Source organism: Gekko japonicus, unplaced genomic scaffold (genome assembly GCF_001447785.1).
Source record: "Gekko japonicus isolate JY-2015 unplaced genomic scaffold, Gekko_japonicus_V1.1 scaffold3394, whole genome shotgun sequence".
Lineage (NCBI taxonomy): Eukaryota > Metazoa > Chordata > Lepidosauria > Squamata > Gekkonidae > Gekko > Gekko japonicus.
In genome coordinates, this window is record NW_015165340.1 from 48,305 (window position 1) to 72,624 (window position 24,320).

The 24,320-nt window shown below is 46.0% G+C and overlaps 1 protein-coding gene across 1 annotated transcript in view; it reads left to right on the forward strand.

The window, feature by feature from the left end:
* The window catches only part of CEP170B (centrosomal protein 170B), a 123,918-nt gene that overhangs the window by 24,126 nt on the left and 75,472 nt on the right, over positions 1–24,320 (forward strand). The window contains exons 3-4 of the mRNA XM_015410557.1: positions 6,170–6,248; positions 16,510–16,568. Coding sequence (XP_015266043.1) covers positions 6,170–6,248; positions 16,510–16,568 — 138 coding nt within the window. The remainder of the gene's footprint in view (positions 1–6,169; positions 6,249–16,509; positions 16,569–24,320) is intronic.

Below are 24,320 nucleotides of genomic sequence, written 5' to 3' on the forward strand. Positions count from 1 at the left end.
TTTCGGAGCTGCTGCTTTGTATTTAAAGAAAGCAAGTCTTTCCCTTTCCTTCTTTGCTCAGGCACAGTCCAAAATGGGTAGCTTCTCAGAGAGAGCGGCCTTATGGTCAAGACTGGGGAGGGGCCGTGGCTCAGACGGAGAGCCATCTGCTTTGCGTGCAGAAGGTCCCAGGTTCAGTTCCCTCCATCTCCAGTTAAACTGATCAGGTAGTAGGTGATGTGAAAAGCCCTCTGCCTGAGGCCCTGGAGAACCATTGCCGGTCTGAGTACATTAGGGGTGTCACACACACGGCCCGGGGGCTGGAACCGGCCCATCCAGGGCTCTTACGCGGCCTGTGAGCAACTAGTGCAAAGGAGGGAACAGGAGACCTCGAGGTGGGGGAGTGGGCAGAGCCACTTTGATTGTGGCTTTAGCATGGCAGAACAGCCTTGTCTGCAGCAGTCAAGCATCATGGGAGCATCTGCCCAGTGCTGCACCGCTGGCTCTCCAGTCCACCCATGTGGGGTTTTCCTTTGCACCCTCCTCCCAGGTCATGGGGCCTTGCAGTGAGAATACACCAACTCGGAGCTTACCAGCTGCTGTCCTTTATACAGCTTGTATCTCAGGTACCTGGCATTGGGTTTTATGGCACACATGGCTTAGCCCGACAAAGTGACATTTAATGTCAGATCCGGCCCTCGTAACAAATGAGTTTGACACCTGTGGAGTAGATGATACTGACAGCTTGACGGACCAAGCATTTGGATCGGTATAAAGCTGCTTCCTGTGTTTGCATTGGGAAGACGCTTTCTTTGCTACAGACTTTCTATATGAGTTTCAGCAAGTCATTTTGGAAACCTCAGGGAGCATTCGGATGCACTGGAGATATTAAGTGGCGACCTTGCTTTGGGACTCGACACACCCTGCATTCAGTCAGGTGCCCAAGCGTCAAGCTTGGGGAAAGCCTGTTTTTCCTCATTGCGGTTGAAGGGGCTGTGCACAGTGTTGATGGGCTGCCCCTCGTGACAGTCACGAAGCTGTTCTTCCCGCCTTCCCTTAGCCGTTTTTCAAACCTTAAAAACGATTTTAAAACAGAAGATCCCATTGGATACACTTCGAAGGTAGTTGGAAAAAACGGGGAGGGGGGGTTAAAAAGTAAACGGTGTGCATGAGGGAGGGCCAAGGAGGAAGAGGAAATTATCATTAGGTTCAGGGGTGAATAATTGTGGTGTTTGAGGCACAAAGGCAGGGGAAAGGTGAGCTAGCCCACTGGCATGGTTTTTTTTTTTGTTTTTTTTTTAAAAAAACTGTTTAAAGGCAAGTCGACTCGAACTTAGGAGCCTCCTTTAAGCAATCCCTTGAGCCATTTTGCAACCTGTGTCCAGGTGTGTTGATTTGTACAACTCTCTTTTCAGATTTTGCAGGTGCAGATATTCGGATAGTTTATTTTTGCAGAAGATAGTAAAATAAAACCGTTTAATATGTATGACAAAAATATCGATAGATTCAGGTTGGGGTAGCTGTGTTGGTCTGAAGCAGCAGAACAAAGTTAGAGTCCAGTGGCACCTTTAGGAGCAACAAAGTTTAACTCGAGGTATAAGCTTTTGTGTGCACGCACACTTCCTCAGATACGTTGGAATGGAAGTTACCAGTTTATACATACAGGTAGAGGGGTGAGCAGCGAATTAGCATACAGCATATTAAAGTTGTTTTACAGATGCAAGGACCAAACTGGAATTAGAAGATTAGTTATTCCAGTTTGGTCCTTGCATCTGTCAAACAACTTTAATATGCTCTATGCTAATTTGCTGCTTACCCTCTATATGTATGTACTAGAGATGTGAAGGCCCGGAAAAAACTGGGAAAATTCGGAAAAAAACCCATTTTTTTCCTGAAGCCTTTTTTGTTTTTTTCCGAAAAATTGGAAAAAAAGAAAATATTTTTTTTTATTATGGAACGTTTTATTAACATGATGAATAAAATATTTTAAGACAAGGTGTTCAAATATTTTCCAAATCATTTCTAATATATATATATATGGTATCAGATTGATCTAATTTCTGTGCAGCACTGAGGACAAGCAAGTCCTAGGTTACAAACTGAACTCTCCAATGCAAGAACAAGATGCATTTCTTCCTTTAGGAGGTGCTATTGTCAGAAGAAAATAAAAAAGTATCAGTTTTGTTTTTTCATGTGGGTTGGTATTCTGTTTGTAATAATTGTTTGGATACACTATATTTTTAATATGCTAGTTGTGATCATTTCATTCCAAGTAAAAATGTCCATAGTCATATTTTAAGTTCCTAAAGTAACAGAATGACTTTCAATCTAGACAAAAGAAATGCTGCTGTAGCATTTTTTCAATTTTTCCAAAAATTTCCGGTGGCCCCCCCCCCCTGAAAAAAACTGGAAAAAACCCGGGTTTTTTTCCGAGCTTCAAAATTTCCGGAAATTTTACATCTCTAGTATGTACTGGTAACTTTCATTTCAATGTATCTGGAGAAATGTGCATGCAGTTGAAAGCTTATACCTCGAATTAAACTTTTTTGGTCCTAAAGGTGCCACTGGACTCTAACTTGGTTCAAATAATACAGACATTTTTATTTTTTGGTATCTGCCATGTCCCTTGGGGTACATCTTTGGACCCTTTCAGATCTTTGATTCTGTCTTGTGGAATATAGAAGACTCGAACCATTCAATGGGCAACTAAGCTGCCTCTGTGTTCCTCCTTGAAAAGCACAGTTAGTGATGTGCTCTCTCTCTCTCTCTCTCTCTCCACCTCTCTCCAGGACTTAGCTGAGACAAATGTCCCTGATATTTGGCTAAGTTGTCCTTCGGGTTGGGCCAGGTCTGCCTTAAGAGCACACACACCTGACAGTTCTAAGTTCATGGATGTGTTGGAACTTGACTAGTTCCCACGGTACGTCTAGATAGTACTCTTTTTGGCCAGGCTGTGTGGGTGGTAGAGAGACCACAGTGCGTGTTGTGGCGTTTGCCCGGCTGCTTTTTCAGTTTCTGAGGAAACCAAAGTTGTACCAAATGGATTTTTTTTTAAAGCAATGTTCTAAAAAAAAGCTTTAATTTGAATAACTTGCAGAGTGGTTCATTTAGCACAGAACTGCCCATGTCGACTGATCGCAGATTTTCAGGGCCTCAGGCAGAGAAAGGACTTTGCCAACACCCACTTTCTCCTGTTAACAAGAGCTGCCAGGGATTGAATCCAAGGAGATAAGGCAGGGGGAGAAAAGATTCAAATAAATAAATAAATAAATAGAGCTCGGAAGGCTTCACGTTGTGTAAAGAATGTGTTACCCTGAACCACAAACCCTCCCTTGAGAGCCAGTGTGGTGAAGTGTCAAACCAGGATCTGGAAGACCCAGGTTAAGATCTGCACTCTGCCATCAAACTTCACAAGCTGACCTTGAGCTAGTTATTTTTTTTGTTCTTTGGAGGTTTCTTCAAACAGAGGCTAGATGGCCATCTGACAGCAATGCTGATTCTGTGAACTTAGGCAGATCATGAGAGGGGGAGGGGGCAGGAAGGGTTGCATCAGTGCTTAGTTCTGGTGGCCCTTTCTCACATGCCCAAGGAAATGCCGATCACCACTTTGGGGCCAGGAAGCAATTGTTCTCCAGGCCAGTTTGACTGGGGAAAGTGTAGGTGGGTTGTTGTTGTTTTTGCCCTCTTCTGGGCATAGAGCAGGGGGCCACTGGGGATGTGGGGGGGTATTTGTGAATTTCCTGCATTGTGCGGGGGGTGGGGTTTGGACTAGAGCCAGCCTTGGCTGGGAGGGCGGCGTAAAGGTAAAGGTTCCCTTGCTCGAAAGCCAGTCGAGTCCGACTCTAGGGTTGCGATGCTCATCTCCGTTTCAAAGCCGAAGAGCCAGCGCTGTCCAAAGACGTTTCCGTGGTCATGTGGCTGGCATGACTAAACACCAAGGCGCACAGAACGCTGTTACCTTCCCACCGAAGTGGTACCTATTTATCTACTTGCAATTTCTTGCTTTCGAACTGCTAGGTTGGCAGGAGCTGGAACTAGAGACGGGAGCTCACTCCGTCATGCGGCACACTCGTGTCTCGAACTGCTGAACTACCGACCTTCCACAGCCTGCAGTTCAGCGTCTTAACCACTTGAGCCACCGCAGCAGGGAGGGCGGTGTAGAAATTCAATAAATACGTAAATAGATGACCCTGGAGATCCTTTCCAACTCTATAATTCTATGGTTCTATTGTATCTCAGCCTAGCCTACCTCTCAAGGTGGTGGTTGTAAGGATAAAATGGAGGAGAACAATGTTGGAAGTGGGGTTGCCAACTGTGAGTTGGGAAATTTGGGAGGTTTTGGGGGTGGAGCCCAAGGAGGGCGGGGGGGGGACCTCAGCAAAGCCTGAAGGTTGGCAACCCTTAGTCCAACACCTTAGACTGTATGCAACACTGGTATTGATGCACCATGTGTTCAATGTCCTTCAGGGCCAGAGTTGGTTGTCTCCAGGGTGAGTGGCAATTTCCCTGGGTGTTTCACGGCATCTCTCCTACTTGTGCACCATAAGAGGCTGAGCTGTACAAGTAAGATCCCAGTTTCTTAAATCAGCTTTGTTGCATGGTTATTAGGTGTCCTTAGCTTTTAGTCTGTTTCCATATGCAGTTTGGAGATCATAGGATTATAGAGTTGGAAGGGACCTCCAGTGTCATTTATTCCAACCCCCTGCACAATGCAGGGAATTCACAAATATCTCCCCCCCACAACACCAGTGACTGCTGTTTCATGCCCAGAAGATGACAAAAAACCTCCAGGATCTCCAGCCAAATTGGCCTGGAGAAAAATTGCTTCCTGACCCCAAAATGGTGATCAGCACTTCCCTGGGCGTGTCAGAAAGGGCCACAAGAACTAAGCACTGATGCAACCCTTCCTGCCTTCCTTTCTCATGATCTGCCTAAGTTCACAGAATCCGCATTGCTGTCAGATTGCCACCTAGTCTCTGCTTAAAAACCTCCAAAGAAGGAGAGCCCCCCACCTCCCCAGGAAGCCTGTTCCACTGAGGAGCCACCTGGCTGGATGACCTTGGGCAAGCTGTAGTTCTGATAAGAGCTGTTCTTGAAAAAGAGCAGTTTCTCTCAGCCCCACCTCCCTCACAGGGAAAGGAGTTTGTAAGCCGCTCTGAGACACCTTCGGGTAGTGAAGGGCAGGGTATAAATCCAATCTCTTCTCTTCTTCTTCTAACAGTACTGAGATAACAGTACTGACTTTCCTTGAAGGGTTAAGGATCTGTAATATCATGTACCTTAAATGCTTAGAAGACTCTGACATGCTGCATGAATACTAAGTATTACTACTGATTTATTACTCCTTGCAAGTGCCAAAATGCCCCTTTTCCAAGCCAGGAACCACAGCTGATGGATGTTTCCGACCTTGGAAAGTGATTGCAGTGGCATTACGGTAGGCCCCTATGCTGCCTCCATGGCTCTGGGAAGACGAGAGAAAGCGTAGTTGTGGCATTTCATGATGTGCAAAAGATGCGAACATAGGTGATCAAGAAGCACAGTTGCTAAGCTTGAAAGAGCATGGCTGGTCTATCACTGTTGCTTCTCCCAGGTGTCGAGGAGGACTGGGTAAAACAAGCTGTGGTGTTTGTAACACTTTCCAGCAACGGAGAGGGTAGAACAGAGGTCCCTGACCTTTTTGAGTGCCTTTGGAACTCTTGACACAGCGAGGTGGGCGCAGCCACGAAAATGGCTGCCACCAAATGGCTGCCGTAGGAGGTGGAGCTAGCCACCAAATGGCTGCCACAAGCTTGCTTTCAGTAACACAGTGCAGGTCCTTGTGCGGTGGTGGCAGCTCCTGCCTAAGCAACATTAAAAAAAAAAAAATCTGCACAGCCAATTGGATCTCGACTGACCAATCAGAAGCTTTGCTGAGCAAAGCCTCACCTGGCCCTGCCCACTTTCTACAAACACCTGATGGGCATCATGTTCGGGACCCCTGGGGCAGAAGGAGCTGGCCGTTCTGAGAAACAGGGATCAGTGTGGAAGAATGGGAGTTAGAGGGCAGGTGGGTAGGTGTCTAGAGAAGGCCTAGGAAGGTGGATTTCTGCAGCTCAGGTGTATTTCTCTAGCAAACCGACCAGGCAGCTTTTCCTTCCTCGCCTTGCCTTTTAAAACTCAACTATGTTTTTTTTGTCCTCCTTTTCCGTAGACTTTTGTGAACGACGTACGGATCCCCGACCAGAAATACATCACGTTGAAACTGAACGACGTAATCCGCTTCGGCTACGATATCCTTTTTGTTGTGTGAATTCCGCAGATCAAGTTGCACGAGCAGCTTTGCAGGTGCCCCGCTGGCTTTCCCTTCCGACCTTGGGTTGCGGAGATTTAATTACTGCTTTGAATGAATCCTGAGTATTTAGTACCTTTCTCTGCCACGTCTGTGCCTTTATTCACCATGAAACGGTTTCCACTTTTAGCGGCCCAGTACAGAACAGCGAAGCTGGACATAAAATCCCTTTTGCCTGCCAGGTTCCTGTCAGTCAGTAAGAGGCTGTGAAGCTGCTGGGACCACTGGCTGTCTGTAGCTTTCACCGGCCACTCATGTCCAGTAGCATCCAATGGGACAGTAGCCTCACAGGCAGCTTTCTCCCCACCTTTTCCAGCTTCTGCGCCCTTCTCATATAAGGGGTGGAGCCCGGCTTATCGAGCTGCTGCCTCTTAGTGTAAAATGACCAAGATGGGATGCTATAAACAGTCTGGGAACAGGGTTGTAAACAAACCAAAACAAATTCCAGAACTGTGGAAACAATATATGACAATACGATAAAGAAATATATTTAAAGTAATAAAGTGTATGTTTACAAAACATCAACATGCTTCATAATCGCGCAACTATATTCATATGCCATTCCATTGACTGACATACAAAATGCTTCACATAAGATTAGAAAAGCCCGCTCCAACCATTACAATACTGAATGGTTAGAATCCTTAAATGTAGTAGAAATGCATGAAGTCCATAAATGCAAGAACTCTTGAAATAAGATTATCCTTCTGCTTGGACTTCCTTGAGAGTCACTGAGTAACGATGAACCAAGGACCATTAAATCCAACAGGCATTCGATATTTGCTGTTCAACTGGTTTCAGTGAGACCTTTACAGACGGGAGGCAGACACCTTCAGAATTTCCCAGTAACAGATCAGTCACTCCAGCTTAGGTTTGGCATTCTCACTCAGTAAGAGGCCATGAAGCCGCAGGGACCACTGGCCATCTCTAGCTTTCACCGACCACTCGTGTTCAGTAGCATCCAATGGGACAGCAGCCTCACGGGCCGCTTCCTCGCCCACCTTTTGTGACTCCCGCACCTTTCTCCGAGAAGGGGAGGTGGAGCCCGATTCATCGAGCTGCCACCTCTTTGTGTTAGGTGACCGAGATGGGATGCTGGCAAAGGATCCCACCTGAAGCCGGGCTTTGGCTTCAGGCTCTTCTCACTCTGAGGGCAGTTTGTCAGTCCCTTTGGCAGTCCTAGGAGGCAGCACACAGGGCACTGGCAACATGCAGGGTTTCTGTGTGTGTGTGGGTCTTTGGGGGGCCCATACGTTGGTGCCACTGGGGGCTCGGCATGTCCGTGTCCCCCTTTTGAAAGAGGCTCTTCAACACAGAGACAGGCATTCCCTGGTTGTACTCAGGTACACCCAATTTCCACTGCACTGCCCGGGTACTGTGATCTTTTGCAATTCCCACGTACTTCGGTGGAGCTTGTGTGTTAGACTTCCCTATGCCTTGTGCTGTGTGGGCTCTTGGAACTTTTGTGCTACCTTGGGTGGGGGGTGTTGTGGCTCAGTGATAGCGCATCTGCTTGGCATGCAGGAAGCCCCTGGTTCAATCCCCATCACCTCCAGCTAAAAAGATCAGTTAGCTGGTGATGTCAAAGACCCGGAGCCCCTGTCAGTCTGAGTAGACAATACTGATGTTGATGGACCGATAGTCTAATTCACTGCAAAGCGGTGTCATTTGCATCACAGGGTGAGCAATGTGAAGGCGTCATTTGCATCACAGGCCGAGCAGTGTAAAACTGCTTGGTTGGTTCGTACTGGCTTCAGTAGCGAATATTCCTTGGATCAGGCTTTGTTTGGGCAGTAGCAATGTTTTGTTTGCTATTATTTATTTTTCAAACTTGGAAGGGCTGTTGAGGTGTTATTTGGCATCAGTTTTTAAAGAACGCATTGAAATAATTTAACTGTCGTGCAAGTGTCTTTGCGACTGATGGAGCGCTCCTGTGCTCCTGTCCTCTAGGCGACACTGTTTGAAATCAGTGGGCGTAGACTGGAGTACCTCTGCACGGGATTGCACCGTGAAGCTGGAGTAGGCGCGGTGGATTCCTTGAAGAAGAAGCGATTGGATTTATACCCCGCCCTTCACTTGGAGTCTCAGAGCGGCTTACAAACTCCTTTCCCTTCCCCTCCCCACAACAGACACCCTGTGAGGTGGGTGGGGCTGAGAGAGCTCTGACACAAACTGCTCTTTTTCAAGGACAGCTGTGCCAGAGCTTGTGACTGACCCAAGGTCACATCAGCAGGTGCAAGTGGAGGAGTGGGGAATCAAACCCGGTTCTCACAGATTAGAGTCCGCACACTTAACCACTAAACCAATTCTGAAGGCTTAAAAGCAGGGGGTTTGAGGGAGAGGCTCCAAAATCACAGGGTAGCTGCTGGAGCCTCTCCCCAAGACACCCGCCATGTTTCAGAAACATTGAACCAGGGGGTCCAATTCTACGGGCCCTCAAACAGGTTGCCCCCATCTCCTGCATTGTTCTCTATGGTGGGAAAAAAGTTACTTTTTCCCACCATAGAGAACAATGGAGGGGATAGGGGCACCCTGTGTGGGGGCCCGTATAATTGGACCCTCGGGTCCAATGTTCTTCAAACGTGGTTGGTATCTTGGGGAGAGGCTCTAGCAGCTACGCTGTGACATTGGAGCCTCTCCCTCAAATCCCCCCCCCCTCTAGCCTCCAGAATTGGTGTAGTAGTTAAGTGTGCAGACTCTAATCTGTGAGAACTGGGTTTGATTCCCCACGCCTCCACTTCCACCTGGCTGGAGGACCTTGCGTCAGTCACAAGCTCTGGCACAGCTGTCCTTGAAAAAGATGTCAGTCTGAGTAGACAATACTGACGTTGATGGACCGATAGTCTAATTCGCTGCAAAGCGGTGTCATTTGCATCACAGGGTGAGCAATGTGAAGGCGTCATTTGCATCACAGGCCGAGCAGTGTAAAACTGCTTGGTTGGTTCGTACTGGCTTCAGTAGCGAATATTCCTTGGATCAGGCTTTGTTTGGGCAGTAGCAATGTTTTGCTTGCCATTATTTATTTTTCAAACTTGGAAGGGCTGTTGAGGTGTTATTTGGCATCAGTTTTTAAAGAACGCATTGAAATAATTTAACTGTCGTGCAAGCGTCTTTGTGACTGATGGAGCGCTCCTGTGCAGCGGCATTCTAGGCGACACTGTTTGAAATCAGTGGGCGTAGACTGGAGTACCTCTGCACGGGATTGCACCGTGAAGCTGGAGTAGGCGCGGTGGATTCCTTGAAGAAGAAGCGATTGGATTTATACCCCGCCCTTCACTTGGAGTCTCAGAGCGGCTTACAAACTCCTTTCCCTTCCCCTCCCCACAACAGACACCCTGTGAGGTGGGTGGGGCTGAGAGAGCTCTGACACAAACTGCTCTTTTTCAAGGACAGCTGTGCCAGAGCTTGTGACTGACCCAAGGTCACATCAGCAGGTGCAAGTGGAGGAGTGGGGAATCAAACCCGGTTCTCCATACCTTGTGGCTAATAGCCACTGATGGACCTCTGCTCCATATGCTTATCTAATTCCCTTTTGAAGCCGTCCATGCTTGTAACCGCCACCACCTCCTGTGGCAGTGAATTCCAAGTGTTAATCACTCTTTGGGTGAAGAAGTACTTCCTTTTATCCGTTCTAACCCGACCGCTCAGCAATTTCATGGAGTGCCCACGAGTTCTTGTATTGTGAGAAAGGGAGAAAAGTGCCTCTTTCTCTAGCTGCTCTTTCCCATGCATAATCTTATAAACCTCAATCATGTCACCCCTCAGTCGTCGTTTCTCCAAGCTAAAGAGCCCTAACCTGCCTCTGCATCCCAGCCCTGGAGTTCCTTGGAGGTCACCCTTCCAAGTACTTGCCAGGGTCGGCCCTGCTTAGCTTCCGAGATCTGACGAAATCAGGCTTGCCTGGGCTATCCAGGTCAGGGCTTGAGCGAGAGTCTTAAAGGTAGGAAGGGGCCTTTCTTGGCTATCGAGGGTGACCTGCTATTCAGTACAGGAGATCTGAAGATACCCCAAGCTGAACAGATGGCTGAAAGGACCTGAGGTTTGACTCAGTATAAGGCAGCTTGGTGCTGGAGAAGACTCTTGAGAGTCCCTTGGACTGCAAGAAGATCAAATCAGTCAATCCTAAAAGTAATCAACCCTGACTGTTCCCCAGAAGGCCAGATAATGAAACTGAAGCTCAAATACTTTGGCCACCCAATGAGAAGGGAGCACTCACTGGAGAAGACCCTGATGCTGGGAAAGATTGAAGGTCAAAGAAGACGGGGGACGGCAAAGGATGAGATGGTTAGACAGTGTCATAGATGCAGCGAACATGAAATTGAGCCAACTTCAGAGGACGGCGGAAGACCGGAAGGCCTGGTGTGATCTGGTCCATGGGGTCGCGAAGAGTTGGTCTCGACTGTGCGACTGAACAACAACAACATAGTAAGAGAGACACTACAACCTCTGTGAGAAAGATCCTTCTCTTCCTGAGACCCTGGAGAGCTTCAGCCAATCAGAGTGGATGCTACTGAGCTAGATGGACCAGTGGTCTGACTCAGTATTGGGAAGCTCCCCGTATTGGCACTGAGAGTAAGTGTAGGATTGCTGTGCTCAGTTTACAACCCATAATAGGCTCAGACTTTGTGTCAGGGGCCAGCGTGCTCTTTCATGCGCATACGTGACGCACACATTTCTCCCCCTCCCATCCTCCCGTATCTCTATCGATTTCTCCTTACGAGGCATCCCTGTTTCAAAAAGCGGGTCAGCAAGAGGACAAACAAAATAATAATTCTAATTTAAAAAAAAACACCCACAACCCACTCCTGGTGAGTAAGGCATCAGTTTAAATAACTTGCTGAACTGGACCATGAATCATGGCTCTTCTCTTTCTTAAACGTTTTCCCCTTTTTGCCTCTTGCAAGCTTTTGTTATCTCTGTACATTTCAGCAGTTGGGGGGGGGGGTGTAGACCACGAACACAGACGTTACTGTCCTACGTGCTGGGTTGGCAAGTAAAGGCTTAAAAAACAAAACAAGACAAAATGCAGATTACAGTGCGGCTGGCGTTACAGTGGACCTTGGCAGGAGACACAGCTGGGAAGTCTTTGCGTTTGTTCAGCTCATTCTTTTGCGTAGGGGTGTGTGTGTGTGTGAGAGAGAGAGAGAGAGGCTGGCTGTGAGACATTTTTGCTGAAATAAAATCACTGCAAATGAAAGCGCGGATCCAGTTTTGCATCCCAGGGCAGTTCGCCTCACCCCTCTCCGCTCTCCCGCTGATGGTTCTTTTCACCCCTCTGCCCCTTCCCCTCATTCACGGCTTTCCGGATCCCATCATCTTTCGCATCCCCTGAGTCAGCAGTGTTCTCTTGCGGGGAATTTTCCCAGCCATGCCAAAACGTAGCCTGTACTTGGTCTATTTTTAATGGGAACCTTTCCCATCCTGTCTTGTTTTTTGTGTTCTGCCAAATCGTCCCCTCCTGGTCCCCCCAACCCCCCACTTTCACTCTGGTGGCAAAGTTCCACCCATCTGGTTTGTGCAGCCATAAAGGGGACCTGTGTAAATCTTGCCGATTTAGAGTGGTTTGCTTTGGTTAGAACCAATGCTCCCTCTTAAGCTGTGAAGTCTGGTGAGCGAAAATTCTACTTTGTGAGCGACTGGCTTTAAAGTTGTGAGTGAGCGATTTGGCTACTGCATGAATTAGTTTGCTCTGGAGCTGTCCTTCCTGAGCGAAGACAAAAAATGTGTGAGCTGGAGGCTAAAATGTTTTACGGTCAGAGGTTTACCTACCTGAGGGACTGCCTTTCCCCACATGTTCCCCAGAGAGCACTGCGGTCAGGATCCCAAAACCGTCTGGCCCTTCCGGGCCCTAAACACATCAGGCTGGCATCAACTAGGGCCAGGGCCTTTTCAGTAGCGGCTCCGTGCTGGTGGAATGAGCTCCTGGAAGACCTTAGGGCCCTGTGGGACCTTTTACAGTTGCACAGGGCCTGCAAGACAGAGCTCTTCCTCCAGGCACACCCAATACACCAAGGAGCCTCATGCAATACACCAAGGCTCTGGGCCTAATACCATCCACCTGAGTTCCGCTGACACTAAAATCTAATACCGACGGCATTTACCAGTGTGCTGATGCTACTCTGCCTTCGCCATCGTCACTTATATTGTTACTAGCACCTTATATTGTTTTAAGATTTAATGCTTTTAGTATATTGTTGTTTTTAGCTATTGCATATATGTAAGCCACCCTGAGCCCGCCTCGGTGGGGAGGGCAGGGTATAAATCTAATAAAATAAAATAACTCAGCTTAGAGAGAACACTGGTAGAACATCACATTCTCTTTATGGACAGCACTGCCTGTTAACCTCGTATTTCCATTCGTCTAAGCTGGGGGAGGGAAGTGCATGTTTTTGGCCCTGAGAGTCACACCTGGAAGTTGGAAGTTCCAGGTGCAGACAGGAAAATCAATTTGGGGCCCACCAAAAGCAGGCGGAATCCCACATGGGATTGTTGTTGTTGTTGTTCAGTCGCACAGTCGAGTCCGATTCTTCGCGACCCCATGGACCATCTCCCGCCAGGCCCTCCTGTCTTAGTTCCTGTGTGTGGCATCAAAGCAGGGTGGATAAAAATCATTTTTTTAAATTAAAAAAATTGGATTTAAAATTTAAATTGATTTTTTAAAATTGAATTTTTAAAAATAAAATGCTTTCTGAGGAAAAAGTCTGATAGATTTCTATTTATGGTCACTTATATTGTTACTAGCACCTTATATTGTTTTAAGATTTAATGCTTTTAGTATATTGTTGTTTTTAGCTATTGCATATATGTAAGCCACCCTGAGCCCGCCTCGGTGGGGAGGGCAGGGTATAAATCTAATAAAATAAAATAACTCAGCTTAGAGAGAACACTGGTAGAACATCACATTCTCTTTATGGACAGCACTGCCTGTTAACCTCGTATTTCCATTCGTCTAAGCTGGGGGAGGGAAGTGCATGTTTTTGGCCCTGAGAGTCACACCTGGAAGTTGGAAGTTCCAGGTGCAGACAGGAAAATCAATTTGGGGCCCACCAAAAGCAGGCGGAATCCCACATGGGATCCTGGTGTCCTATTGCTCATCATTGGTGGTAGCTGGCAAGAGCATTGGCTCTGTGTTCCCCTGGGCAGTTCCTGTGTGTGGCATCAAAGCAGGGTGGATAAAAATCATTTTTTTAAATTAAAAAATCAGATTAAAAAAATTTAAATCGATTTTTTTAAATTGGATTTTTAAAAATAAGATGCTTTCTGAGGAAAAATCTGTCTATTTCTATTTAAGATACATTATAGGTAACGGTAAAGGTTTCCCTTGCTCGAAAGCCAGTCGAGTCCGACTCTAGGGTTGCAGTGCTCATCTCTTTTTCAAAGCCGAAGAGCCAGCGCTGTCCAAAGACATTTCCGTGGCCATGTGGGCGGCATGACTAAACACCAAGGCGCATAACGCTGTTACCTTCCCACCAAAGTGGTACTTATTTATCTACTTGTAATTTCTTGCTTTTGAACTGCTAAGTTGGCAGGAGTTGGGAGCAGAGATGGGAGCTCACTCCGTCATGTGGCACTCGGGTCTCCGAACTGCTGAACTACCGACCTTCCGGTCGGCAGTTCAGCATCTTAACCACTTGAGCCACCGCAGCCCCTTTAAAGATACATTATAGACTAGCCCAAAGATTATTCATCATGAAATAAGGATTAGTTTTTAATTACATTGCATGAGGCTGTATATTCATGCAGTGTTCAAATTTTTTGGTAAATCGGGTCATTTCGTAGAAAAAGAGGTGCAGGAGCTCATTAGCATAACTCATTAGCATAACTTATTTACGTATGCCACACACCCTGACATCACCGGAAGTGTGTCAGAAGGCAACACCCACCGCTCAGGCTCCACTGGTCTGTTTTGGATTGCTAGCTGTTGCATGTGCCCGCCGCCTTGGCTCTTTACTGCCGGAGTTCCGCTCCTGTGCACTCCTGCAGGAAATGACCCCTGTATTAATCCATTCACAATGTCATGCTCTCCCAGAGGTGTCTGTAACTTTACTGGGCAGTTTTTCTATCTAGAAGATATTATCACAGATGCTTGGCTTCACAGTTCTCAAAACTGTGAATTTGTGTCTACAGCGGTCACATGCCTCTTCATAGCAAAAATGTGATAAAATAAACATATGGAGTTAAGAGGCCTCAGTCCTATTGGTCCTCTGCAAACCTATGCGCACAGAATCAACCCCTTATCTCTTAAGTGCTAAGTTTCAAGAATTTCAATGAATATGAGATTGTTTGGGGTGGAATAGGTTTGGATAAGGAGGGGCTGTTAAGAGCTAAGTGTGAGGAGGAAGGAGCAGGCAGTATAAATGGAAGTGAAACTTATTTGAGCAGAATACTCCAGAAATCTTGAGATCTTTGTGAGTGTATCCTCATGGATGTTTAAGCAAATGCAAGAATACATATGCTATATAATGCTACTGTTTTAGTTAAATAAAACAATTTAAATGGCTATTGTTAATAATTATTTTTCTCCTTCCAGTAAAGTACAGCAGAAAAGTTGTCCAAATGTGAATGATTAACAACCTATTAAACTGGAGATAGTTCACCTTGCAATGATTTCATAATTACCTATTTCAAGTGGTAAATGACCAATCATTGATTTTCTGATATCACTAAAACTAACCTGAAAAGTTACTGTACTAAAATGAAACCTTCATCTGGGGTTGCAAATATTAAGGCCAGCAAAAATGAGCCTTTATCTAGAAAACCATGATTTAATGTGAGTCTTACTGAGTAGTGATTTAAATCAAATCCACCCTGCATCAAAGTGCTGCCTGTCTCCGTGAGCACTGGTGGGATGGAGAGTATAACATATAGCCATGCTTGCTGCAATCTGTAAGGTTATCCACTCCCAAGGTGTGGCCTGGGGATCTCCCACTTTTGCAACTGATCTACAGCTGGCAGAGATCAGCTCCCCTGGAGAAAATGGCTGCTTTGATGGGTGGACTCTGTGGCATTGTACCATGCTGAGGCCCCTCCCCTCCCCTCCCCAAACCACACCCACTCTTAGATCCACCCCCAAAGTCTCCAGGTATTTTCCAGCCCAGAATTCCAACGGACCTCTAAGACAACAGAGATCCATTCCCCTGGAGAAAATGGCAGCTTTGGTGGGCAAACTCGATGGTATACCATTGAGTCTAGAAGAAGGAGAAGTCCTAGGGTGACATCACGTCTCTGCTGAACTTCCCTCCCTCCCCAGGCACCATCCCCAAGTCTCCCAAGAATTTCCAAAGCTGGAGTTGGCAATCTTAGTTACAGCTTTATTTTTAAATCCAGCTCTAGCAGTTCTTTGTAACAAAGCGTATTTGGTATTAGTGTGAAATCGCTGCATATTTGGCAAAGCCATATCGTGGATCACAGCAGCCGTTCATGAAGCAAAGCTTCCTTTTCTACCTATTTGGAATCGAGCTTAGTCTCATAAGCGGGGGTCATTTTGTAGAAAAAGAGGTGCAGGAGCTCATTAGCATAACTCATTAGCATAACTTATTTGCATATGCCACACCCCCTGCCATCACTGGAAGTGTGTCAGAAGGCAACACCCACGGCTCAGGCTCCACTGGACTGTTTTGGATTGCTAATTCTGGGGGGGTGGGGGGGTGGGAACGGGACGTGCAGATCTGTCCTCACAGAGGAGGGAGAGCTTGTACCTGAATAAAACTTGGTCTTAAAAGTGCCACTGGACTGTTTTGGCCCGAGGGGTAGGGGGAATTCTGCAAGTTACCTGGCTGCTTCTTGCTCTGACTGAGGGCTGCTGGGAGCAGGGGGTGGGGCTTGTTGCATGCGCCCGCCCCCTGGGCTCTTTACTTCCGGAGCTCCACTCCTGTGCGCTCCTGCAGGAAATGACCCCTGCTCATAAGTGGATGGCTAGATGGGGGTGGGGGGAGGCAGGAGGTGGGGATGATGGACGGATGGTAGTAGCTTTAACTTCCTTTCTCATGACAGAGTCACCCATTCATTCCCAGTGGAGCCTTGAAGGATTGACTGCCCTATAGGAATGGCTACCCTTTGAGCTGCAAACTGGTCCCGGGTGCTGTTTGGTGACATGTTCCTTCCCCTCCCCCCGTGCAGTGTCTTTTGGGAGGGTGGCGGTGATTTCCCAGTTGTTTCTATTACTGTAACAGTAGGTTTTCCTTGACTTTTTTCTCTCTCACATGCTAACATGTATGTGTTGGAACAGATCCAACACAAGGTCCCAGAAGAAGCGTTAAAGGTGAGCACCAATCTTTGTTCTGGCGGGGGGAATAACGGAGGGCAGGTACAACCGTCTTCAGCTGGTCAGTCCGACCTTAACCTTAGTTCCAGAGTGGTAGCTGCGCTAGTTGGCTTCAGCCAAAATGAACAGAAGTTTGTTAGTCTTGAAGATGCTGCTGGACGTCTGTTTATTTTGGCCTTAACCGTAGGTGACTCACCCCAGTGGCCTCAAAAACAGTTTTCCTTTTTGTTTCTTTTGTTAAAAACATACCCTCAAACAGACACATGCAAGAAAAGAGAGAGGAAATTACTACATCGCTTGGCTTAATTGATAACTGGGCTTGACAAATTAAGCGATTTTTAAAACCCCAAATATTCTTTGTATTTGTAGGACAGAATTCTGAAATTCAGTTTTTCTTGGACTCCTGATAATATTTGGGTCTCTTGGGACCCTTATGTCTCTTAGGCCCCCCCTTCATCCTTTATATGCATATTTGGTGTCCTGGAAGTTACCTATGCCCAAAACAAGTTTGCTATTATAAACACTCTTTTATTAGTAGTTGGTACTGGCCATGCTGTGATTTTTTAATCTTGGTCTTTGGCAAGTTCCCAGGTTGCTTAACTATCACAAAATAGAGCAATTTACACGTCTAAAAACAGCTATAGGAGATCATAAATACCAACAGCGTCGGCAAAAAATGAAAATCGCCTCCATAAAACCATCAGAGCACAAACGCGTCAGAGGAAAACCAATCAAACCTTCAGATCAGCATAATAACCCTTATTAAAACCAATTACTACAACCAAGCAAATCCAAAAACCTTTTAAACCATCAGAGACTATAAAAAGCTCCTAAAAGCCCATCTCTGTCTATGCCATTTTTAATTTCACCCTCCTTTCAAGGAGCTCTGAGTGGCGTGCATGGTTTTCCCTTCCTCTGTTTTTATGCTCATAAGAGTGCTGTGAGGTAAGTTTGGCTGAGAGAGAAAGTGACTGGACTAAGGTCACACAGGTAGTTTTGAGACTGAGTGAGGATTTGAATCCAGCTCCCAATCCCGAACTCTGACAACTACATCATGAGCCAGTATGGTGTAGTGGTTAAGAGCGGCGGATTCTAATCTGGAGAACTGGGTTTGATTCCCCACTCCTCCTCCACATGAAGCCTGCTGGGTTACCTTGGGCCAGTCACGGTTCTCTCAGAAGTCTCACAGCCCCACCAGCCTCATGGAGGTGCCTGATGGGGGGAGAGGAAGGGAGGGAGATTGTAAGCCTCTCTGAGACTCCTTAAGGTAAAGAAAGTAAAGGTTTCCCTTGCTTGAAAGCTAGTTGAATCCGACTCTAGGGGGCAGTGTTCATGTCCGTTTCCAAGTCGAAGAGCCAGTGCTATCTGAAGACGTTTCTGTGGTCATGTTGCCGGCATGACAAAATGCTGAGGTGCACGGAACGCTGTTACCTTCCCGCCAAAGCGGTACCTATTTATCTACTTGCAATTTCTTGCTTTCGAACTGCTACGTTGGCAGGAGCTGTGGCCAGAGATGGGAGCTCACTCCACTCCATCACACGGTACTAGGGTCTCGAACTGCCAAGCTACAGACCTTCTGGTCTGCAGCTCAGCGTCTTAACCTCTAAGCCACCATGGCCCCTAAGGTAAAGAAAAGCTGGGTATAAAAAACAACTCTTCATAGAATCATAGAATGTTAGAGTTGGAAGGGACCTTGCAGGTCATCTAGTCCAACCCCCTGCACTCTGCATGAACATAGCCCTACAACATGCCCGAAAGATGGTCGTCCAACCTCCACTTGAAAACGTCCAGCGAAGGAGCATCCACCACCTCCCGAGGCAGCCTGTTCCACTGCTCAACCACTTAGGAAGTTTCTTCCGATATTTAGCCGGTAACGACTCCCTTGTAATTTCCACCCATTAGATCTAGTCTTGCAATCCGGAGCAAGAGAGAATAGATCTGCTCCATCTTCTACATGACAGCCCTTCAAATATTCTCTAGAAGAACGTATTTAACCGTCTCCTTAAAAACATGAATGTTGCAACCAACTAAGCCACCACTTTTGGGGAGTTGCATGACTCTGGACTCCTGAGAGTGCCCTTTTCCTTTTAGATACCAATCTCTGATGGGCCTGAGTAGCAGATCTCAAAGAATGGAAACAGGTACTGCCTCAAGGTGTTCTGGTCCCAGGCCGTTTAGAGCTTTAAAGGTTAGAAACCAGCACCTTGAATTGTGTCCAGAAACAAAAAAGGTAGTCAGTGTAGTCGGTAAAATGTGCTGCCCACATCAAAAGATAGGCAACAGTGTTTTGGACCGATTGAAGCTACCTGTGTGCTACTCCTTCAGGAAAGGGTGGGATGAAAATGTGCTGGGATTTTACTCAAGTTTTTGCTTTCAGCCTTTGTATGTGCTTTGAACTACTTAATAATATATTCCTCCAGTGCTTGTGAGGAGGCTGATTGTGTGGGAAGTCCTGAGGCTGTTTTAGGGATTCCTTTTCCCCATGAAGATTTATAAACCAAATACATGTTGCCAATTTTGTTTCACTCCTACCCAAAGCAGCTTGGTGTGGGATTTCTTTCTTTTGTTTTCTTTTTTGAATTTTTAATTAAATTTACAAGAGTATACAGCTAACAATTTTCAGAGTCATACATCGGTATAAACAGTAAAACACTGATACAACAACATGTACCTGATATTACTAAAAGATGTAGATGGTTACTAGAAGGTAACTTAAACCGAATAATTAATTTTTTTTACAATAATTTTTTTATTGTTATACATGTATAGAGACAATAAATACAGCCCACCACCAAAAAGCAAACACCAAACCATCAAATTAAAACGGATCCTTCCTCTGTCCCTCCTGATTTAACAAATTTCTATTAAATAAATGCTTTACTTACAAATTCATTTCAATCCACTTATATACATTTGACCAATTTTTTTGAAAAACTGAATTCATACTTCCATGGAGTTTTTGTGTTAAATTATCCATTTCGATCACTTCAACCATTTTATTAATAAAATCCCATCTATCAGGTACCTTTTCTTTCTTCCAGTACCTAGCTAACACTATTCTTGCTGCCGCCAGTAGATACATCACCATGTGAAACGTTTTTCGGGACCTTGTCTATGGATACCTTATAGTCTAGCAATGGAAGCCAAATTGCAGAAAAACAAGAACTATGTTCTAAATCGTCATTGTGGGTGTTGTGATAAGAATCCCCCCTCCCCCGTTACATAAAATCGCCGTATTTTGTCAAAGGATAGTGAGACCGCTGGAGGTGTTTCTCAGTGTGGTATTTCTGTCCTCAAAAACCCGGTGAAGTCGTTTGAGAGACCTGAGAGTGTTTCCACACGAGAAGACTGAGGCCCAAACTAGCTGATACAGCAGCCCCAGGGATTCCCTAGAAGTATCTCACTTTGCATGTGCCGTAGGGGGCCTGATCCTGCTTGGGACAGCGCGCAAACGGTAGTAGGGCACCTCCCTCCCTCCCCCTGTGCCATTTCAAGAGCCCAAAGGGGGACTGAGACAGAAGAGAATTCGAGGGGTAAAATGGCAGTGGGGCATCCCTGGTCAGGTTTCCAACCTCCAGGTGGGGCCTGGAGATCTCCCGCTATTACAGCTGCTCTCCAGGTGACAGAGATCGGTTCTGGAGAAAATGGCTGCTTTGGAAGGTGGACTCTATGGCATCGTACCTTGCTGAAGTCTCCCCCAAGCCCCACCCTCATCAGGCTCCACCCTCAAAATCTCCAGGTATTTCTCAACCAGAGCTGGCAGCCCTAGTCCCCCAGGGTGCTGTGTGGTCTAGTTTGGCCCTTAGTGGCTTCAGATGGATTTTCAGTATGAATAAAATCCCAGTTTTGCCCATGCCCTTAGAGATGAGCAGATTTCAAAATGCCAACAGTAGATTTTGGGCAGGGGCAATCCCACCCCCAGCGAACCAAAAAATATTTTATTGAGGTTGTATTTTCTGTACGAGTGCCTCAGCAGGGGAATAAAAATTGCTGTTTTTATTTTTAAAAGATCCGATTTCCCTGGAAGCAAACGTTTTTCTTCTTCTGTTGAGATAATTCCAAAGGGGTACCCGTTTTAGTCTGTCCTATTAAAAACGAATAGGAGACACTGGGCATTTTAACGCTGGAAAAATTTTAATTCTAGCATCAGGTTACAGGGATTAGAGCCTTTTATTTTATTTATTTATAAACTGTATACCCCACCTTTCGCCCTCATTAGGGTCAGCGAGGCGGCTAACAGATTATGAACACACATAGTAAAAACACATTTTAAAATCCGTTAAAACAAAAACTTATCATTCAAACAATTAAAAACTTATCATTCAAACAATTAAAACCAGGTCACACATGAAATGCAATAGAATACATGTACACAACAACGTCAAGGGAAAGCAACAACAATTAAGAACAGGGCAGGAAGGAGAGATCGCTGAGGGAATGCCACATTTAACAAAAAAAAGCTTTCACCCACTGGCAGAAGACGGCAACAAAAGGGGACAGGCAGGTCTCTCTGGGGAGAGAATAATAGGCTCTGGACCGTAGAAGAGAAGAGACTGGATTTATACCCCACCCTTCACTACCCGAGGGAGTCTCAGAGCGGCTCACAATCTCCTTGCCCTTCCCCTCCCCACAACAGACACCCTGTGAGGTAGGTGGGACTGAGAGAGCTCTGACAGAAACTGCTCTTTTTCAAGAACAGCTCTTATCAGAACTAAGGTTTGCCCAAGGCCATCCAGCCAGGTGCGAGTGGAGGAGTGGGGAATCAAGCCCGGTTCTCCCAGATTAGAGTCCGTGCACTTAACCAATACACCAAACTGGCTTAGGTGTAATAAAAACTGCTTAGTCCCTTGAGTTATTCATCTCTGTCGTCTTGTCTTTCCAGAAGCCTATACATTCTGGAAAGAAAAGAATGGAATTGTATTTATTTAATCCTATCCCTGGTTTTCTCTCCAAAGGAAACCCACAGCGACATTGTTCTCCCCCTTCTCCATTTTGACCTCACCCCCCCCCCCCTGAAGTTGGTCAGGCTGATAGAGGGTGTCTGGCCCAAGGTCACCCAGTGCGATTCCATGGCAGAGTGGGAGAATCAAGCTTGGGTCTCCCAGAGGCTAGTCTAACACTTCAACTGCTATACTACGCTGGCTCTCGTTGTAGATTATGGCATTATCAGCCGGCCTTTTTAGTTGTTATGGTCTTGTGCATTGAAAGCCTAGCAGCCGTGTGTACAGGGAGAGCCCTCTGCCCATGATCCTCCTAAGGACAATTACGGTGTTGTGTGAAAGGGGCAACGCGTGTATTTTCAACTTCAGTACATGCGTGGCAGAATCCTCATGGTTCTCTTCCTGTACACAGAGTAGAACATAACAACGGGAAGGGGGCTAGTAATCGCCCTACTAAGAAGATCTTTTAGTTTGGAATCCTGCCATCCGGGGAGAAATTCAACCGGGCAGAATTCTGCAGGTGTCCCTATCTGTAATACTGAGTCATGTAATACATGCGCCTCCTTGTGAACGGCCAACTGGCATTTAAATGTGATGTATAGATAAACTCTGTTTCCGTGAGAAACTCCCAAGAGATTTATGCCTTGTATGTGAAAAAAATGCTCCAGGGAAACAGTGTAAGTGCCCAGGTTACACAGTGAGTTTTATAGCTGAGCAGATATTTGAATTATGCGGTGTGGCATAATGGGTAAAGTGTTCGGCTTGGACCTGGGTTCGAACTCCAGATTCATCCATGTAGCTCAGTGGGTGACTTTGAGGTTGGTTACTGTTTCTGAAACTAGCCTGCCTTGTAGGTTTCTTGCTAGATTCAGGTTGGTAGCTATGCCTGTTCTGCCGCTTCAGACCAAGTTTGAGTCCAGTGGCACCTTTAAAATGAACAAAGTTTTATTCAGTGTATAAGCTTCCGTGTGCATACACACGAATATCTGAAGAAGTGTGCATGCACACGAAAGCTTACACCCAGAATTAAACTTTGTTGGTCTTAATGGTGCCGCCGGACTCGAACTTTGTTTTGTAGGTTTGATGTGAGACTGAAACATTGCTTTGAGCTTCCTGGCGCATAGGAGGGATATACTTTGACTAATATACTGCTCTGGCTATCCTGAATGATTCTGGATATTTCAGGGATTTCAGAATGCTGAGCTTGCCAAGATCCATCCCTTTTTGTAACACCCCCCCCCTAACCCCCCCCCCCCCGCCAAACATCACCCTGGTGAACTTGGCACGTGATGGGCATAATCTGTGCAGAATTTCTCTTGCAGAAGCTTCGGTGATGTGAAGAAGTCTTTGTGCAAGAGTGCCGACATGCCTTCATGCCACTCCCTTTCATTTCAACGAAGCTTTCCCAGGAGAACGTTCCAATACATTGTGCTGAGCAATCGTAGCTATCTGAGTTAATCCTCCTGCAAGATCGGTGTCTTGCCAAGACAGTTACTTGAGCAAGAATGAGATCTCCACCTGTCCTGCAGGGTAGCCTGGCTTTGGGTCTTTTGCCCAGAATCCTGATTTCTAGAGGTGTATAAAGAAAAAAAATATGTGGCATGTTTTGAGAGCCGTTTGCAAACTCATGGCTTAAACCCAAATTGTCGGCAAGCTAAGACCCTCATGTATTTATTTATTTATTGCTTTACAAAATTTATACCTCGTCATTCTGCCCTGATCGGTACCAACAAGATGACTAATGGATTAAAAACATACGTAATAAATCATTAGCATTGAAATTTTGGCAATAGTGGTGCATCAGCATCAAGGAATCAAAGGCATCGATTTCCAGAAAAATGCTACAAAACTATTATTGTATGCTGACGATATCATTTTTACATTACAAGATCCTAAGACCTCAGTACAGAGTCTAAATCAAACAATAATGCAATTTGGGGCAATTTCTGGATGTAAAATTAACAACATTAAGTCAGTGCTGATGGGAGTACGGTTAACAGTAGTGGATAAAAGTATAATAACTGAAATAATTAATGGAAGAGTGAGAACACAGGAACATAAGAGAAGCCAATGTTGGATCAGGCCAAACACTCTGTCACACAGTGGCCAGAAATACCATGTGCCATCAGGAGGTCCACCAGTGGGGCCAGGGCACTAGAAGCCCTCCCACTGTTGGCCCCCCCCCCCAAGCACCAAGAATACAGAGCATCACTTGCCCCAGACTGAGAGTTCCTATCTATACCTTGTGGCTAATAGCCACTGATGGACATCTGCTTCATATGTTTATCAAATTCCCTCTTGAAGCCATCCATGCTTATAGCTACTACCACTTCCTATGGCAATGAATTCCATAAAATAACATATTTAGGCATTCTAGTCTCTAATCTCTAGTCTCTAGTAAATTGGATGGAATGATGGAACAAAATCTGTGTCTAATAAGAAAATGGAGAATGATTTTTTAAAAATTGGTCTAAATATAAATTGTCCTTGGGTGGACTCTAAGATAAATATGAGCAGTCAGTGTGATGCAGTGGCAAAAAAGGCTAACGCAGTCTTGGGGTGTATGAACAGAGCCATAATATCCAAATCACAAAATGTCATAGTCCCACAGTACACTGTACTGATCAGGCCATATTGGGAGTACTGTGTGCAGTTCTGGAGGCCTCACTTCAAAAAAGGATGTGGACAGAATAGAGTGAGTGCAGAGGAGGGCAATGAAGATGATCAGGGGCCTGGAGACCAAGCACCACAAGGAAAGGCTGAGGGATGTGGGAATATTTGATCTGGAGAAGAGGAGGTTGAGAGGGGT